At 41.9% G+C, this 18606-nt stretch overlaps 1 protein-coding gene across 1 annotated transcript in view; it reads left to right on the forward strand.

Annotated features, from left to right (window-relative positions):
* Positions 1-18606, forward strand: part of C4H1orf141 (chromosome 4 C1orf141 homolog) — a 31973-nt gene extending 13367 nt beyond the window's left edge. Inside the window, exons 4-8 of the mRNA XM_044001270.1 lie at positions 3220-3301; positions 14127-14319; positions 17732-17833; positions 17927-18064; positions 18523-18606. Coding sequence (XP_043857205.1) covers positions 3220-3301; positions 14127-14319; positions 17732-17833; positions 17927-18064; positions 18523-18606 — 599 coding nt within the window. The remainder of the gene's footprint in view (positions 1-3219; positions 3302-14126; positions 14320-17731; positions 17834-17926; positions 18065-18522) is intronic.

The following is an 18606-nucleotide window of genomic DNA, read 5'->3' on the forward strand; positions in this document are numbered from 1 at the left end:
TCCAAAGGACCTGCTTTGGGCACTACAGAATTCTCTGCTCCACATTATCAATCCAGTTATAGAGAAAAGGGAAGGAAATATGCAGATTTCTCAGGTACATAAGTTATATCACCATTTGTCTGCAATGATTAAAACTTTCTGAATCTAGAAATCAGAAAAAGTATTGAGGGGAAACAGTGTCACAGAAGGCTGACTAATGTGAGTGTGCATGGGTGGTCTAGTTTAATAGAATCTGTAATATGTAAATGTGGACATAAAGATAATCTTAATCGCTAGCATTTCTGTAGTACTTTTAGGATTGGAAAGCACTTTACATATGCTATCCCATGTGATCCTCAGGCCAACCCTGGGAGGTAGGTTTTAACACTGTTTTTTCGTTTGTTTTGTTTTGTTTTTAGTGAGGCAATTGGGGTTAAGTGACTTGCCCAGGGTCACACAGCTAGTAAGTGTTAAGTGTCTGAGGCCATATTTGAACTCAGGTCCTCCTGACTCCAGGGCCGGTGCTCTATCCACTGCGCCACCTAGCTGCCCCATCTAACACTGTTTTGTTAATGAGGAAACTGAGACCGAGAGAGGTTAAATCAATCAACAAACATTTTTCTCATTTTTTAGAGTTTTATATTCTCTCCCTTTCCCCTCTTCCCCACCCATTAAGAAGGCAAGCAATACCCATTATAGATGTGAAGTCATATAAAACATATTTTCATATTATCCAAGTAGCAAAAAGAATTAAAGCAAAAAAAATAAATAAAAAATGTGCTTCAATTTGGACTCATTCATGGACTCTAGAAGATAATAGTCTTCATGAGTCCTTTGAAATTGTCTTGCACCATTGTATCAATCAGAGTAGCTAAATCTTCTACAGTTGTTAATTCTTACGATGTTGCCTTTTACCATGTCCATGTACAATGTTCTCCTGGTTCTATTCAAGTCACTTTGCATCAGTTCATATAAGTCTTCCCAGGTTTTTCTGAAAGGATACAGCTCATTCTTTCTTTCTTTTTCTTTTCTTTTCTTTTTTTTTTTTGAAGGGCAATGAGGGTTAAGTGACTTGCCCAGGGTCACACAGCTAGTAAGTGTCTAGTGTCTGAGACCAGATTTGAACTCAGGTCCTCCTGAATCCAGGGTCAGTGCTTTATCCACTGTGCCACCTAGCTGCCTCCTGGCTCATTATTTCTTATAGCTCAATAGCATTCCACTATAATCATATACCACTTGTATAGCCATTCCCAATCGATGGGCATTCCCTCAATTTCCAATTTTTTTGCCACTAAAAAAAGAGCTGCCATAAATATTTTTGTACAAATAAGTTCTTTTCAGAATTAATGAAAAAATGTGAAGGAAGATGGCTTAGCCATACCAAATCTCAAACCATGTTATAAAGCAGTAATCATCAAAACTATCTGGTACTGGTTAGGAAATAGAGTGGTAGATCAGGGGGGTGGTTTAGGTGCATAATACACATTAGTAAATGACTATAACAATCTAGTAATTGATAGACCCAAAGACCCCAGCTTCTGGAATAAGAACTCACAATTTGACAAAAACTTCTGGGAAAATTAGACATTATGGCAAAAACCTGGGTATAGACCATCATCTTGCATCATATACCAAAATAAGGTCAAAATGGGTATGTGATTTAGACATAAAAGGTGATACCAGAAGCAAATTAGGAAAGCAATAAATAGTTTCCCTGTCAGATCCATGAAGGGAAGAATTTATGACAAAATGAGGGAGAGAGAGCATTATGAAATATAAAAGATATAATTTTGATTTTACTAAATTAAAAAGGTTTTACACAAACAAAACCAATGCAAAAAAAATTAAGACATCCTGCCCAGCCCTGCTCTGGACTTAATAAGCTGAGCCAGAAAGAATGAGCAAGATGGAAGTAACAGATGAACAAGAGAAACTGAGAGGCTGAGAGCAGAGCATAAAGGGAGAGACTGAGGAAGGTCATCGGTCCCCTACAGGCATCTCAGAACATAAAACTCAAGTGACTAATTGTACCCACCTATTTTTTTTTTGTGGGGCAATGAGGGTTAAGTGACTTGCCCAGGGTCACACAGCTAGTAAGTGTCAAGTGTCTGAGGCTGGATTTGAACTCAGGTCCTCCTGAATCCAAGTCTGGTCCTTTATCCACTGTACCACCTAGCTGCCCCCTGGACCCACTTATAAAAGACTGAGTTCTATAAAAGAAGATCCAATCATTCCACAGTCTCCTCTCCTTGTGCCTGTCTAGAGACAGCAATATCCTGAAATTGTTAAATTTTTCTTGCATCTTGAATTTTGCCTCAGATATAAAGAAGCTAGAAGTTATCTAAACACAACCCTAAATTTAAATTAAAGATATGAACCTCTGCCTAAATGTGAGCATTTTCCTAACTGGAGGCTCTGACCTATTGTGATTTTACTCCTAACTTTTCATCTGATTTAAACTCCAAAAAGCAGCAGAAGAGAGAACATTGTGGACTGGAGGGGTCATTATATTCTCCCTAGACTAAAAAACAGACAATCTAATTGTCCTAGCAGGGGATGGCTGATTAAATCTCCATAACAATATTGAAACCCAACTCTACTGGTTCTTGGACCTTGGATAATTTAGCCTCTTGATTTCCACTTTTGAATAAGATTGTTGATGTCGTAATAATTATGATCATGGTAGCTAGCATTTATAAAGCACTTTGAGGTTTACAATGTACTTTATGTGTTATCTCCTTTGATCTTCACAATAATCCTAGGAGGTAATTGCCCTTATTAACCTTATTTTACAGATGACGAAACTAAAGCTAAGGCTAGTTAGGTGACTTGACCAGAGTCAAGCAGCTTGGGTCTGTGTCAGGATTTGAACGCAGGTCCTCCACAATCCAAACCCACCATTGCAACTACTTAAAACTGGGAGGGACCTCATAGGCAAGTCAACCAGCATTTATTAAGAGTCTACAAGGTGCTGATCAATGTGGTAACACTGAGCTGCCTAGTCCAGCTTTGTTATTATGCATAGGAGGAAATTGAGGCCCAGGACATTTCGGTGACTCCGGGTCATACAGGTAGTAAGTGCCAGAAGTGAAATCTGAAACCAGGTCATCTGACTCCAGAGCCAGGACCCTTCACTCTACACCTCGGTGCCACTAGTTGTCTTGGACCTTTGTCCCCTCCACATCGCCCCCCCAACTCTTTCCTCAGTGGCCCAGCTACTAAAACTTTTTCTCATTCCAGGTAAAAAGGGGAATCTTTATCAGGGATTCATACAAATCCCCGACACAACTGGCATTTTACTGAAGGATGGTGTAAAAGTGAGGTAACTCTTCTAACAATGATATTTATATGTTTTCTTGTCCTGTTAATGGGGAAAGTTGACAAATAGCCCCCTGCAAAGGGCTAGAAACATTGAGGGGAACCTTGGGGTAACCTGAAATGGGAGCCTGATTCCTTGTACCCTGACAATTTGGGAAGAATCCCCTCTGATCTCTTCTCAGTTATCCCCGTGAGAAGGGGGCCGTGTGCTGCAGAGGACTCAGAGTTCAAATCCTGCCTTTGACGATGTCACTACTCATGACTGCAGGAGCAGAGGACCAGGAGGTTAGGCCTCGAAGGGACATGAGAGTCCACCTGGGCCAACTCACCCATTTCAGAGATGAGGAAACTTGGGCCAAGAGATCTCTCAGGTAGTAAGTAACAGAGGCAGAATTTGAACCCAGGCCCTCTAGCTACAGATTCAATGCTCTTTCTTCTGCACGGTGATGCTCATTGCACTGGAAAGATTCCCCCCTTCCACCCACTTGTATCTCAGATCCATGATGGAAGGTGCTGAGGTAGAAGGGATCTCGGGTCCCACACGCCCAATTTTACAGGTCATGGGGACACAGAGTCAGGTGGAGGAGACACATGATGTGGTGTCTATGTGCGTGTGCACACACATAGACACACGTGTAGCATGACGCCCTATTGATAAACAAAACAACTGAGAGACCTCAGGTGCACACATGTGGATGGAGGAGCCCCTTTAGCTGTTACAGGCAGGATCCCACACATTGCTAAGGGCTTTTGTTTGATAAGACTGACGTTGTGAGGTCAAGCTCCCATCCAAGGAGAGCAAAGCCTCCAGTGACCCTGCTCTCCAGCCTTTCCCTGAATGAGACCAGACGAAGGTGAGAAGTAGCTCTATTCACACGCGGCCCTCAGGATGTACAACCTCTCTCATAGCCTTTTCTTTTTCTTTTTTTCTTTCTTTCCCTTCCTTCCTTCCTTCCTTCCTTCCTTCCTTCCTTCCTTCCTCCCTCTCTCTCTCTCTTTCTTTCTTTCTTAGGCAATTGGAGTTAAGTGACTTGTCCAGGGTCACACAGCTAGTAAGAGTCAAGTGTCTGAGGCTGGATTTGAACTCAGGTCCCCCTGAATCCAGGGCCAGTGCTCTATCCACTGCACTAGCTGCCCCTCTCATAGTCTTTTCAAAAAAGCTTCAGTTAAAGAATTTGTCTTTTGTGACAACTCATTGGTGTTCTACTAAAATTATTATCTTTCTTCTATATATTTTATCATGCCAAAATCATAGGCCAAAGAAATGGGTGGATTGCCCAAAGTGGGGAAGAATATTTAACAAGTTGAGTGATAGTTCAAATATCAAAAGATCCCTGTGGGCTGTAATGTGACAAAGCTGAATGTTAACCTTTGTGTTGTTGGATCTTTTTTTTTAGTCATGTCCAACTCTTCGCGACCCCACTGGGGGTTTTCTTGACAAAGACACTGAAGTGGTTTGCCATTTCCTTTTCCAGCTCATTTCACAGATGAGGAAACTAAGGCAAGCAGAGTGAAGTGACTTTCCCAGGGTCACACAGCTAGTAAGTGTCTGAGGCCAGATTTGAACTCATGAAGATGAGTCTTCCTGATTCCAGACCCAGCGCTCTGTGCACTATGGTGCCCCCTAGCTAGCTTCCCCCGTGTTACCCTAGGCCTCATTAACAAAGCCAGAGTGTCCAGAATAAAGAAGTGTACTTTGCCTGGTCAGATATCCTTTGAAGTATGAGGTTCAGTTCTGGGCACCACAGTGTAATGACCTTGGTCAGCTGGAGAGTGTCCAAAGAACAGCAATGAGGAGAGTCAAGGGCCTTGAGCTCATGTGATATTAAGACCTATGGAAGGACCTGGGGGAGCCTCATGGGGCATGATTTGTGTTCAGACTTTGAGAATCTAAAAGGCCTCTGGGTGGTCATGTGAATGAGATCATCTGTCCTGCATCTCAGCATTTTTGATTGGAGCACTTGCAACTCACATGCAAAAGTAATACCTACTAATGATATTCAGCCTCGACATTCAGTCAAAATCAAGTTCGGGGCAGCTAGGTGGCGCAGTGCATAAAGCACCGGCCCTGGATTCAGGAGTACCAGGGTTCAAATCTGGCCTCAGACACTTGACACTTACTAGTTGTGTGACCCTGGGCAAGTCACTTAACCCTCATTGCCCTAAAAAAAAATCAAGTTAACTGGTTTTTAAACTCTGTTCTCTTTCCTTTTTTGAAAATTAGGATGACATTCACCCTTCTCTAGGCCAAGCCCTTGTCCCATTTGCCAATAAAGCAATGTCTTTAAAGTACATCATTGTCAGTGGTTCAGCAACCACACTTGCCAGTTCTTTCAGAATGCCAGGACATGGCTTGTTTTGGATGCATGTTGTGATTTTATCAAGGGCACCAAAGTATTCTCATTATTTATCTTGGCTATTCATTCCTTGTTATCCATTTTTGTTAATATAACATATGATAGAATAATATAATAATATATTCTACTGCAAAAGTCATGCACCTTAGCAGATAAAAAAGAAAAGCCAAATGAGAACTGAGTAGTCCAACTTTCTCTTTTTGTCTGTCATCACTGGCCCATCTACCCCACATGATGGTCCTATCTCTTCTTTGATGGTCCTCTTTTCCTCAATACAGCTACATTTTTTTTTGCTATTTTTTGTTAATTTTTTAAATTCTCTCCATCCCTTTAGCCTTTCCCCCACCCATTGAGAAGGCAAGCAATATATGATACTTATACATGTGAAGTCATAGAAACCATTTTCATGTTAGCCTTGTTGCAAAAAAAAAAAAAAAAAGGCAAGGAAAATAAAGAATACAGCTAAAATTTGGCCAAACTCCCCTTTTTGTTCTTAGTTTTCCTTACCTTCCTTGGTTAATTCTGAGCTTTTGTTCCAGTAGCAGCAATTCTAGAGTAACATATTATGCTTTTGGATTTACCTTCTGCTGCCTTACTTTGCTTTTATCTTTTGTATATATTTTTAAATCTATGCTGGTTGGTGAATTTTCTATCTATCCATATGTCTCTTCAAATTATTTTGATTTTTCCCCTTCTTTGGAATTTTGTTTTGAATCTTCACAATTTGATTTTTGAGAATTTCCCATTCCTCCTGGGTTATCTCTACAGAAGTTTAATTCATTGGAATCCAATTTGTCCTTCCTCTGAATTTTCCCGGTATGTTTACTTTTTCCTTAGTAGGCCAGAGGACACAATTAGTTCAAAGCAAAGGCATTTAATGAAATAGCATGGAAAGGATATTGGTAACATTCTATTGCCCCTATTAATATGAGGCAAACATATTAATGGCAGCAGCAGGGGTAAGAGCACAGAAGGATTGGGGAAATCAGAGGCATGGAAAAGGGGCTTGTTGGTGCACAGTCACGGAGGGGTGACCCAGCGTAGAATCAGCACAGAATGATGCCGAGAGCTGGACTTGCCTCTTCACATGGGTCTGGAGTCTCACCACCACCCTCTCTCAGGCAGAAAAGCCCAACCATCTTGTTAGAGCCTCAGCTCAGGAGGGCCCTGGCATGAAGAACAAGACGATGCTCAGCTTGGCTGCCGAGATAGCCAGCAGGGAGGTGGAATTAGATGAAGAAATCTCGGTGTACAAGAAGCAAACATGATAGCAGCTCATGGAAGTCATGGCAAGTTCTGGGAAGACTGGGCAGGTTGACAGTTTGTAGGTGTCAGAGCCCTTCAGAATGACCAGAGGTATCTCTCTGGGCCACCCACAGAACCCGGATCCCATGCTCCTCAGTGGCAGGGGCCTGAGTCCCTAGGACCATGGATCTGGAGCAGGGCAAGACCTCAGATGCCATCCAGTGCAATGCCCCCATGAGACGCCACTTGTGGTAAACTTCCATCCTTGCCCTGTCCCATCCAGGTGATACCTCAGATACCCCCCCCCCCGGCTTGGTTAGGGCCCCTGTCCCTGGAAGCTCTGCCTCCCCACTTTGACATCTGGTATCCTGGCTTCCTTCAAGGCTCAATCCAAGTCCACGTTCTCTGGGAGGCCTTTGCTAGTCCCTCCACTTGCAAAGACCTTCCCCTATAAGCACACCTCCCAATCTACTCTGGGCGTATCTTGTTTGCACATAGTTTGCATGGGAGCGTGGAATTTTCTTTGTATCCCTAATGCTTGGCACATAGTAGGTGCTTAATAAATGCTTCTTAGATGTTTCTACCCCCAGGGCTGTGTATGTGATGGGGTTTTCTCCAAGACATGAGTCTCCATTTCTAACTAAGCCTTCCACCTAGAGACAAAGAGGTGGGCCCAGTGGGCCCACGTTTCAGGTCTTGGGCCATCCTGATCACTGTCTGTTGGTGTCCATCCTGCTCTTCATTCTGGTTCAAGAAAGTGCCTGGGAAAGTCAGGTCACAGGACGGGCTGTTGGTGGAGATGATGTTTTTCCAGATCTCTCATCAGCATGGTACAGGGGAAAGAACATTAGCTGTGGAGTCAGGATACCTGAGTTCAAATCCTCCTTCTGATGCTAAGGATGCCACTAAATTCCCTTGGGCCTTAGTTTCCTTAACTGTAAAAACAGATCACTGAAATCATTGACCTTTGAGATCATTTGCAGATGTAGATCTTTGGTGCCCATGGCCATGAATCTGGGCAAGGAAGGAGATCTCCAAATAGATCCTGGTTCTTAGGACAGCCTTGGTTGGCCATTGATGAAGGTCTTGTATCCATTTTGGGGGGCTCCATGATCTTTCTAATTCCGGACCTCCTGGAATTGAATGCTACCACACTCCCTACATCCTATACGGCTCCTCAGAGAGCCCTGTGTGTCCTCCTTCCTTGTCCTAGCCTACCAGGTCACCCATGAGTCACAGTGATAAAGGGACTGCATCTATGGATGGGGTCCTATGACCATCTGATGAAGAGGGATATCCATGTTGGTTGACCCTTCATCCCTGGCCAACTTCCTGGAGTACCGGCTTAGGAAATGAAGCTGCTGGGGAATTACTAGAGTGCCACTGTGGGCCCTTTTCTGGGACCAAAGCTCTTGGTAAGAGTCCTTTTATGAACCCAACCACCTTTCAATGGGACCATAGGTTCTGACCCCTTTGCAGAACAAGGTCCATTGAACAGTTTTCAGCCTGTTGAATAGCCAACCCATCCCTCCAAGGGTGTCATGTCCAACCTTTGGGCAGGGCCATAAGTACTAGATGAATAAGGGTCTAGGGAAGAAAAGATCTATCCCAGGACAGTGCCCTGTTTTCTATGCAGAATGACCACCCATGCAACCCCTCCCCACCATGATACATTTTGAGAGCACCGCACCCATTTCTGAGATAACACTTACTTTGAAGATGCCCAGACCTGTGACACTGTAGTTACTTCTCTGCAGGGTTTTAGCAATGGTTCCTCCCCTGGTTGGGACTAAACCATTATTTCCTCCTTGGCTGAATGAGACTGGTTGCCATAGGAACACTTTGCTTTGTTGACAGTCACCAAACCAATAGGGTCTTGCTTTGTCCCTCCTCCCGTGGTCCCTGTTCCTATGGCCACATTTCCCTGGTCATCCGGACATTTTCCACTGTGTCTCTGGGACAGGTTCATAATGATTCCTCTGAAGGCAAAGTAGAGGCTCCTTTAGGGTCAGGGTCAGGAAGGCACTCGACCAGTTTGATGGACATATTAGATTATGGTGCTACCATGACCTCCCTTCTTTCCAGACCAGAAAAGTAGGAAGGAACCAGGTTATGAAAAGTCTAAAATCAAACAGAGTTTAGATTTGATTCTGGAGGCAGTCACTGAAACTCATTGAGTAGAGAAGAAGAGGAGTAACATAGACTGATATTTTTTAAATTACCTTGGCAGCTAATGGAGAATGGATTAGTAGGGGCATCTTGGTGGCACTATAGTAGATAAAGCACCAGCCCTGGATTCAGGAGGACCTGAGTTCAAATCCAGCCTCAGACACTTGACACTAGCTGTGTGACCCTGGGCAAGTCACTAAACCCTCATTGCCCCACCAAAAAAAAAAAAAAGAGAGAGAGAGAGAATGGATTAGTGAAGGAACATGTGAACCAAGGGAACCAACTCAAAAGCTGTTGAAAAAGTCCAACCAAGAGGTGCTAATGGCCTCAATTAGAGTTGTGGCCATGTGAATGGGGGAGGTGGAAGGAGATTTGTGATGGTAGAAATGACATGATATGGAAATTGATTGGATATGTGGAGTGAGTGAGAGTGAGGAGTCATGAAGAACACCGAGGTTGCCAACCTCACCTGGAAGACCTGGTTGAGATCCCCTACTGGATTCACCTGAAATAGACCAATGCCTACTGGAGTCTGAGTGAGCAGCAAGTCAATCACAGTACATAATTGTCAGATAATTCAGTGAGTACTCAACAGTTCTTGTTTAATCAAGTCATTCTTCACCCAAGCAGCTAAGAGGGACGAGCTGGACCCCAGGCACACAAGTGAGCGCCATTGTTAAGCTTTCCCCAAAATGTACCGGCCAACAATTTCCAGTACTCACCCAATTCCAATCCCCCTTGTCCCACATCCCAATTTTTAAAATCCCCAAATACTATCGTTAGTTTGTGAGAACTCGAAGTTAAAATCAAAATGTGTATAGCTGCCCATTGGAGACTTCCCGGTTGGCCCCTGAAGGGACCCACCCACAATACTTGGCAGTCTTTAGCAATATCCCTCCACAAATACAATATCATATGGATATGGATCATATGGAGGCTAGAATTGTGCTTCTACTACAATAGAATATTAGCCCTCCCTGGATAAGCCTGAGGCAAATCCTCCCCCAAATACATATACCATTAGTAAGGGAGAACATGCATGCATAGGAATCCCACAAGGGACAGACACATAAAGAAAATGACTGGGGTACTTATGGGGAGGGGTGATAATAGGATCACCATTGTCTTCATGCCTGATTCTCACTAGCTGTAATTTCATGGCTGGGTTGGTTACTATACTGATCTTGTGATGTCTGCTTATAGGGGTACGTATTGTTTTCCCTGATAGAATGTGAGCTCCTTGAAGTAGGGTCTTTAGCTTTGTGTCCCTGGTGCCCAGCACAGTGCTTGACACATAGTAGTTGCTGAATCAATACTTGTTGATTTCTGGAGACCACAAATTGATCTTTGATGGTATCAAGATGGCTGTTGGATGTGTCATTTCTGCTGGCCTTTGCTCCCTATAATCAGCTTTTAATGTCAACTTCTTGGAACTTCTGCTATACTTCCACTACAGTTTGCTACTGCATAGTGACTAGAACCTCTCTGATGTTCTAGCACAGGATGACAATTCTTTACTTATAGCTACCACTTCAAATAACAAAAGCCAGGGAGAGTGCTCCAAGGTTAAGAAAATGTCAAATATTTTCAACTTCCATATCTAGGTGGAAATCACAGACCTATGTTCTAGCCAATGATTTCACTCAGAGTTAGACATCCTTCAGATATTCTCTTATTTAGCTTGCAAATGAATTTGACCCGTGTGATGTTTAAAATCTAAATTGTGGTCGCCTTAAATTAAAAAGCTTCAGTACCAGTCTTTGGGCATTAAACATTTATTAAAGCATACAGATATTTACAAGGAGTTCACAAAGTTAAGAAAAAGAAGTCCTACCTAGCCTAGAGTTCCAGCCTGGTTGGGTTCTTCCTCAAGTCCTCTTCCACGAGCCTGCTTTAATCAGGAACTCTCTAGCAAGCTGTTTGTGGAAGCTTTTTATAGGTCTGGATCAGAGGCAGTCCTTACACACTGCTTCAAGGTGATTGGTTGCTGTCCTCCAAATCCATTGGCTTTGAAGGTGTTCTCAAGTTGAGTTCACAGTCTAGGTTCTGAGAACAATACCTTCTTAAGGGCTAGCCAGGTGTGATTACAATCCAATTAACTTGAAGTAGGCTTAATCTACAGTCAAACACTCTCACTTGATTCAATTAATCTCCAGGTGGGTCCTTGAGTATCTGCTAAATCCCATTATTTCATCACACCCAGAATAAAAGGTAAGCTAAGAAAGTAAAATCATTGTTCTCCAGAAACCTAGCCCACATTCCTGACTTTACTATGCATATTTATGAACTGTAAAATGTCTTTATTTTGGTGGTCTATTGTGGCCAGAGGAAAACCTCACCACCTCCCTACTTTGGCAAGACAAAACAGAATTGGCATTTGGACTTCATCCCTCAGACTCCAAATCTAGTGACCTTTTTATCATATCATTCTTACTCTGTTTCTTGAATGCAGGCATATCATTTCCAGATGAAGCATAAGCTCCTAGCTGTACCAGATCTCAAGCTGTATTATAAAGTGGAAATTATGAAAACGGTCTGCTACAGGCTAAGAAATAGACTGGTGGGTCAGTGAAATACAATAGATACATAATACATTGTAGTAAATGACCATAGCATTCTAGTGTTCGATAAATCCAAAGACTCAAGCTTTTGGAACAAAAATGCAATCTATGAAAAAAATTCTGGGAAAAATGGAAAACATGACAGAAACTGGGTATAGACCAACATCTTATATCATATATCAAGATAAAATGGGCACATGATTTAGACATAAACAGTGATACCAGAAGCAAATTTGGGGAGCAAGGAATGGTTTACCTGTCAGATCTGTGGGTAAGGAAAGAATTTAGGACCAAAAAAGATATAGAGAGCACTATAAAATATAAAATTAGTCATTTTGATTATATGAAATTAAAAGGGTTTTGTACAAACTAAACCAAGGCAAACAAAGTTAGGAGAAAAGAAGAAAACTGGGGGTGGGGGATGTTTACAGTAAGTATCTCTAATAAAGGCCTCATTTCTCAAATATACAGAGAAATGAGTAAAATGTATAAAAAATGCAAGTCATTCCCCAATTAATAGATGGTCAAAAGATATGAACAGTCAGTTTTCAGATGAAGAAAGCAAAGCTATTTATGGTCATATGAAAAAATATTATAATACTATTTTCCTATTTTTTAAAATAATAAGCATTTTTATTTAAAGTTTTGAATTCTAAATTCTACCCCTCTTTTCTCCCTCCCCTTCTCTGTTCCCAGGGTGGTAAGCAATCAGATATGGGTTATACATGTATGATTTTGTAAAACATTACAATATTAGTCATTTTGTATAAAAAACTTGAATAAAAGAAAAAATAAAAGAAAGTAAAAAAATAGCATGCTTCTATCTGTGTTCAATCAATATCAGTTCTCTCTTTGGAGGTAGATAGTATGTTTTGTCATTAGTCCTTTGGGGCTATCTTGGATCATTGTATTGCTGAGAATATCTAACTCTCTACTGATTAGAGAAATGCAGATTAAAATAACTCTGAGGTACCACCTCACACCCATCAGATTAGTTAACATGACAGAAAAGGAAAATGATAAATGTTGGAGGGCATGTGGAAAAACTAAGATGCTGATGCATTATTGGTGGAGTTGTGAATTGATCCAACCATTCTGAAGAGCAATTTGGAACTATGCCCAAAGGGCTTTAAAATTGTGCATACCCTTTGATCCAGCAATGCCATTGCTAAATCTATATCCCAAAGAGATTTTAAAAACAAAGGAGGAAAAGAATCTATTTGTACAACAATATTTATAGTAGCTCATTTTGTTGTAGGAAAGAATTGGAAATTGAGGGGATGCCCATCAATTGGGGAATGGCTAAACAAGTTGTGGTATATGCATGTAATGGAATGCTATTGTGCTGTAAGAAACGATAAGCAGGAGGATTTCAGAGAAACCTGAAAGGACTTGCATGAACTGATACAAAAATAAATAGGCAGAACCAAGAGAACATTGTATGTACTAACAACAGTGAATGACAGCTATTCTCAGCAATCAGTGATCCAAAATAATCCCAAAAGACTCATGATAAAAAATGCTGTCTGCCTCCCAAGAAAGAACTGATGGAGTCTGAATGCAGATAGATGCATGTTATTTTTCCCCTCCTTCCTTCCTTCCTTTGTTTCTGAATCTTCTTGCACAAAATGACTAATATAGAAATCTTTTACATGATTGCCCATGTAGAACCTTTATCAGATTGTTTAATCTCTTAGGGAAGAGGGCAAGAAGAAAGAGGGATAAAATTTGGGATTAAAAAATTAAAAAACAATGAATATAAAAATATTTTACATGTAACTGGGGAAAATAAAAAATTTTAAATGTAAGCTCCTACGGTATATATTTTACTTTTTATGTTTCCCACACAGAGCATATTATAATTCTGGATATACAGTAGAATAGAAATGTCTTGAGGGCAGTGACCACTGTTGGTTCATCTTTCTATTCTTCACACCTAACTTTAGCCATAGTAAGTGCTCAATAAGTATCTGTTTGTTGATAGATAAATATCTACTATTATAGAATGCAGAATTCAGTACAATGTAAGTAAACTTCTGGAGAACAGCAGGAACTATTTCATTTTTGCCTCGTTTTCCCCAGAAGCTAGGCAGTACAAAGGCTACTAGGTAGTGTAGTGTTATAGAATTCTGAGCCTTTAGTTCAAATTCAGACTCAAAATCTTACTAACTGCATCACACTCTGGGTAAATCACTTAACTTCTGTCTGCCTCAGTTTCCTCAACTATAAAATGGACATCATAGTAGCACCGGCCTATGAGGGTGATCATGAGGATCACAGTGATGGGCTCACAGTAGGTGCTTAATAAATGCTTGTTTCCTTCCTTTTTGCCTAGCCTTAGTGCAATGGTTGGCCTGAAGTAGGCACATAAGAAGCGCTTGTTGGATTGACTTGCATAGAGGGACTCCATAAATGATGACCATGTATCACTGCATTTGGACTGGCCCAGTGCACTCCCCCACAGAATACTTTTTGCTCAACCTCTGCTCATTTATAGGAAAAAGGTGATTGCCCAAAAGGATGCTACTTCACTGGGAAGAAGCAGGTGGTTCAAGAATGCCCCTCCCACCAAACGCAATATAGAGAGTGAGACAACACATTTGATACCTCTGAGTATTGAGGATGAGCTGAACAGGCCGAACGCCAAGATCATCAACCTCAGCCAATCTAAGCAAGCGGCTTCTTCCCCGGTAAAGAAAATGAAAATTTCTCTGGTCATTTGGGTAACGACCCTTTGGGCAGCATGGAGCTGAGAGGGGACAGCAGGTGCAGCAGTATTCCTGCTTCTGGATTAGATAGAGGGGGTGTTGGCAAGTCTACAGGAGATTAGAAAACCACTCAGTCAATCAACAAACATCAATTAAGCACCTACTATGTGTGAGGCACTATGCCAAACACTGGGGATACAAAGAAAGGCAAAAAACAGCCCCTGCCCTTGGGTGCTCCCAGTCTAATGGAGCCAACAGGAAGACAGTGGGTTTGACTCAAGGGTGGGCTACAGCCTGGGTGCTGGTCTTCTAACAGTGTGCAGGAAGGATTTCTGTTCAAATATGCCCATTTTGTGCTGGGACTACAAAAACAAAAATGATGGATGGACAGATAGATGGTAGGTAGGTAGGTAGATAGATATACAGATAGATAGATGATAGATGAATACATAATTATATATACTTGATTTAATTTTAAATGTATGCTATGTGTGTACATACACTTATAAATATATATACATCCATATATATGTATGTGTGTCTCATATGTACATGATGTCTCCCCTATTAGAATATAAGCTTCTTGGGGCAGCTAGGTGGCTCAGTGGATAAAGCACCAGCCCTGGATTCAGGAGGACCTGAGAACTCAGGTTCAAATACGGCCTCAGACACTTGACACTTACTAGCTGTGTGACCCTGGGCAAGTCACTTGACGCCAATTGCCTTACCCCCCCCCAAAAAAAAACACACACACACACACAAAGAAAAAAAAGAATATAAGCTTCTTGAGACCAGGGATTCTTTCATTTTTTCCCTTCGTATCCCCAGACCTTAACACAGAACCTGACGTATAACAGATACTTATTGGATGGTTGACTTTCATGCCCTGAAATATACCCTGCTGCCCTCCCTGATGATATGAAGATTTGGGGGGCACTCTTCTCAATCATATTGCCTAGGGGAATGTCTCTGGGGCTTGGTTGTTAGTATTTCCCTCTCTCTCTCCCCTACACCCAACACAGGCACACACATACATACATATATACATGTGTATATACACGTGTACATAAACCCAACACACATGTACGCACATGTTTTAAATACATGAAATAAAACATCTAGGATTACAAAGGAAATCAATAATATTGAAATAGTTATCAAAATATTGTTTTTTATCAAAGTTCATGGCCCGCAGGTCAAGAACTCCTGTTCTTCTATCCAAGAGAAATATGACTGGGCAGTGAGCCAGGCTGTGCCCCACAAGTCAGGGTTTGTCTAGTACAGCGTGTCCTGGTATATGCCATCCGTGTAGCCCTCAGGGCTCCTCTTTCTGTCAGGGAGGAGGTGGGCTGCGTGTTATTCATGATCAGGGAAGCCTCTGAGAAGCCCTTGTTGCATCCTAGAGAGCATGGCCCCACTAGATTTCTGGGCACAATAGACCATTCTATCCTTCATAGAAATTGTTTTTAGATCTTTATGCCTTAGTTGGCCCAAAATACCATTATGGGTGTCAGCTGAGGCCGCCCTTCTTGCCCAGGCAGAGGCGACGGTCAGACAGGCCGTCTCTTCTAAATGGCTTGGGTTCGTGGGATTATAGATTAAAAGCTGGAAGGGGCCTTTAAATCCATTGCATCCAACCCCCTCATTTTACAGATGAGAAAACTGAGGCTCAGACGATGTAAGCAACTTGCCTGTGGTCACGCAGGTAGTAAGTGGAAGAGGTAAGATTTGAACCTTCTGTTTCCTGGCTACCTAGTCCAGCACTCCACATTATGCTACCCTGTCTCTGGCTCAGTCTGTTGTTTCTTTGGTTTGAGCTACTGGACTGAGATTACTTTAACTTTTGGTTTATTGAATAGAACATCATAGGCTTTAGACATTTGTTTTTAATCAGAGTCTTAACCAGGAGTTTTTGAACTGGGGCAATGTGAAGAGTGGCCATCCCTGGGGTTGTGGCCTCCATGAGATAGGAAGCACCCTCTGGATAGCCAAGAGGTGTCTACACTGCTGGTGACTAGCTACTCCTGAAGAGATGAAGGATGAGCCAGGTCAGGGGTACAGCTGATTTGTAGGGGAGGAAGTATGCCCTAAGGTAAGACTGCCATTCCTGAGGATGGACCTCATAGAACTCACTTGAAATGCAGCTTCCAGAGGTAGGAAACATGGCCCAAGATGGTGCTGTCCATGTCCCCTAAATATCAGCGGCCCAGGAAATAGCTCTGGCCACACTATGGCTCTGTTTCTAATCTTGTGTGTTTACTAGGAATCAGGAAGACCTGAGTTCAAATCTGACCTCAGACATTTACTAGCTGTGGGAAGTTGGGCAAGCCACTTAGCTGCTATTTGCCTCAGTTCCTCAATTGTAAAATGAGGACACGCTGGAGAAAGAAATAGCAAACCCCTCCAGCATCTTTGCCAAAAAAAACCATGGACCCTTAGGCCATGGAGTCATGAAGAGTTGGATGCAACCAAACCACTGAACAACAAGAATGTTTCCTAAGATCTCTGATCACAAAGTCCCAGATTCCTATAGCAAGAAGGTGGTTCAGAAACCATCTAATTCAGCCACTGCCCAAACACAGATCCCCTTGGTGATGACATCACCAACTCATCATCCAGCCTGTGCATGAAGGCCTTCTAGAACCTTTCAGCTCATTCCATTTTCTATGTATTATCCTAACTCTGAGCATTTATTAAGACTCTTATGAAGGATAAGTGCTCTGTTAGGAAAAAATTGGGGCCGCTAGGTGGCGCAGTGGATAGAGCACCGGCCCTGGATTCAGGAGGACCTGAGTTCAAATCTGGCCTCAGACACTTGACACGTACTAGCTATGTGACCCTGGGCAAGTCACTTAACCCCCATTGGCCCACAAAAAAAGTATTCTGTGTTGAACCAATGGTCCATCCTACAAATATTCTCTGACAGTTATTTCCAGGGAAATTTTACAGCAGATTGAAGTTGCCTCTCCCCAGCCCCTTTTATATCATTTCAAAAAATTAGACCAACAGTTCTCAAAATGTGAAGGGGTTTACAAGGTCAAAGACACTGTAATTTCATTGATAGATGTAACCCATATAAATAAAAGCTTTTTGGAGCTTCCTCAATAATTTTTTAAGTGTTTAAAGGTGTCCTGAGAGAGAAATGGTTGAGAAGCACCGTGTTAGTCTATAAAATATCTCTACTTTTACTTATTAGAGATACAACAGCTAGAAGAGAAAAGTATCATAACCAGAGATATGTTCTTTGTGTAATTGAGTATCACAAGATACTTCTGCCTAGCAATTTCTAATTTTGGAGTTTATGGCAGTAATTTAATTTGCACAGCGGTAGATGAGATGGCCAGGTTATGTCTACGAGGAAATCTAAATGCCTTTTTTTTTTTTAACTCTACAGATACTGAGTAGCACAAATCCCATAATTTTTCATGATACGGGATATGTACAAATGTTTCTTTTGACCAGAAACAGGCATTACATGAAAAATAAAGAAAAGCCAGTGAGTGGGAAACCAAATCTTGTTTTGAAAAAGAACAATGAAATCATAAGAACCTTAATTAGTGATCCATTGACTGATTCTTTTTGTCCAAAGAGAACACTCTTAGACAAATGGCAAATAGATGATAATACAATATCTCCTGGGGCAGAAAACTTGCTAAAAGAAGAGCCACAAAGAAAAATGGATTTCCCATCAGTCCGAGTGGACGATGATGACTTTGAGGTCCACAGAGTCAGTCCTGATTCAGAAAAAAGCTCTGAAGATCTGACTACAAAATCTTCTTCCCAATTTCAGTACTCTTCAAATGCCAGACACTCAAAGTATCTTCAGAACTTTTACAAAACCCACAACACTGGAAGAATGACTCACCTGGATAACCTTTTGACCAGAAAGCCTCCTAAAATATCACAGACAGATAAAGCAAATGCTGGGATGCAAGATTGGAGAAATAAACCCCAGACCCCTAGCACATTCAAATACAATGAGAAGTTTGGGGATTCAACTTCTGAGCCAAAAGCCCCAATGATGGGGACAGCAGAACAAACTCAACAAGCCAGGACAGGAGAGGAGCTGGCTTCCACCTTTGGGAAGCCCTTATTTTTGACATCTTTGGATGATTCCAAGAATTGGACGAGAGAAAAAGAAGCAGTACCCGACTTGTCTTCACATCCAGTTATCAATATTTCCAGGACAAAGTGAGAAGCAGCAGTGGGGAAAGGCTGGATACTTCCTGGATGCCTGTCTCCCCGAGCCAAAAGGACAGCATTGATTAG

This window comes from Dromiciops gliroides, chromosome 4 (genome assembly GCF_019393635.1).
Source record: "Dromiciops gliroides isolate mDroGli1 chromosome 4, mDroGli1.pri, whole genome shotgun sequence".
NCBI lineage: Eukaryota > Metazoa > Chordata > Mammalia > Microbiotheria > Microbiotheriidae > Dromiciops > Dromiciops gliroides.